Below are 1,674 nucleotides of genomic sequence, written 5' to 3'. Positions count from 1 at the left end.
TCGACTCCTTCATCAACATAGAAAATCTAGATATAATCAATTATTGTGAGAAATAATCTATTATTGTGACATCGTTCCTTTATTTAAAAATTTCGAATCTCAAAGTGACGATGCCAAAAAGAAAAGAAAATCCACCTGAAGAATGTTCATCATGGACTTCCAGTAGAAAAAGATCAAAGAGACCTTCATTTGAAGTTGTAGAAAATGTAAATCACTGTTATGTTTATCCCCGATCCAGATGATTTTGGAGAGTCGGAAAATGATTATTCGGATGATGATGATGATATTCAACTAAACGAAAGCTATTCAACATCGTTTGATTCAATATTCCCTAGTTCTTCATATAGTAATATATATGATAAATATAATAACTCTCAAAAAAAGTTAGAAGAAAATCATGACTTTGATTGGGTAAACGGAGAAGAAATGTATACGAACTTTCTCACAAGTGATATATTACTCTCAACTTCAGATAAAAACTTGATTTCAAGAAGTTCTTCTCCTAAAATCTTCGAATTTTTTGTTTCCTCAAAATTAAAAACATATCTCATTGAAGCTACGAAAGAAAATGGCTACAATTTATCATTGAGAGAACTAAATATTTTTCTTGGCATTATAATTTTATCGTCATATAATATGAGAAAATCGCAATGAGACTATTGGTCGACAGATCCGTATTTGACATGTGATATCGTTACCAGATCTATGAGTCGAAGTACTTTCGAACTAATAAAAAGTAAACTGAAATTTTGCAAATTGGAAGATAAAAATGACTCAGATAAAGTTTATCGCGTTCGACCAACAGTGGAAATTTTCAAAAAGGATTTAATAAGATTTGGTTTGTTTTGTACAGCATTGTCAATCGATGAGATGATGGTCAAGTATTACGGTAGATGTAAATTAAAGCAATTTATAAAATCTAAGCCGATACGATTTGGTATAAAACTTTGGGGCTTGTGTAGCGTGAATGGATATGTTTTTAATTTTGATATCTATTGTGGAAAGAATGAGGAAGTTGACAAGTTATCTAAATGTGCATTAGGAATTAGAGTTTTTCTGCATATACTTGAAAATTTATTAAAAAATACTTCTTTTCGCAAACTTTATCAATTTCATGTCTATTTTGATAACTTATTCTGTTCTCCAGATTTACTAGTCCATTTGAAAAAAATAGGACTTCAAGCAACCTGTAAAGTAAGGGAAAACAGAGTAAGTGTGACAAACGTTTTAGAGAAAAAGGCACATAGAGGTACTTATANGTACTTATGTAGTGCAACATGATAAAAATAGTGGAATCAATTTTATCACTGTTCAAGATTCAAAACCAGTTTCTATACTATCAACCGCAGCTGGTATCACTCCACAAAGTAATGTAAACAGATATAATAAGGAAGAAAAAAAGGAAGGAGTTCTACCATTTCCTAATGCATTTACAGTATACAATAAATACATGGGTGGAGTTGACTTACACGACAAGTATTGTAATAGCATCTTGCCCATTATTCGATCTAAAAAATGGACGTGGATAATTTTTGTGAGAATAGTACAAGCTGCTATTACAAATGCTACGGTTTTATGTAACACTGTCAACCCTGAAAAAAGCGTGGAATAAAAGAATTTGCTACGGATATTAGCAAATATTATTTAGAGCAACACCACTTCAATCATCAGTTG

The 1,674-nt window shown here is 31.1% G+C and overlaps 1 protein-coding gene across 1 annotated transcript; it reads left to right on the top strand.

Moving 5' to 3' along the window:
• Window positions 1-219: 219 nt before the first annotated feature.
• LOC106750476 (piggyBac transposable element-derived protein 3-like) lies at window positions 220-1,476 on the top strand (the record flags this gene model as incomplete). Its single annotated transcript, XM_014630853.1, has 4 exons — window positions 220-346; window positions 854-1,033; window positions 1,148-1,249; window positions 1,317-1,476. Coding segments are annotated over exons 1-4 (569 nt in total), but the record flags the coding sequence as incomplete, so codon positions are not given.
• Between the last annotated feature and the right edge of the window lie 198 nt (window positions 1,477-1,674).

The sequence above is a fragment of the Dinoponera quadriceps genome, unplaced genomic scaffold, assembly GCF_001313825.1.
Source record: "Dinoponera quadriceps isolate SergipeBrazil2010 unplaced genomic scaffold, ASM131382v1 scaffold5875, whole genome shotgun sequence".
In the NCBI taxonomy this organism is placed as follows: Eukaryota; Metazoa; Arthropoda; class Insecta; order Hymenoptera; family Formicidae; genus Dinoponera; species Dinoponera quadriceps.
Note: the sequence above shows the minus strand (reverse complement) of the source record. Positions and strands in the feature narration are given on the sequence as shown.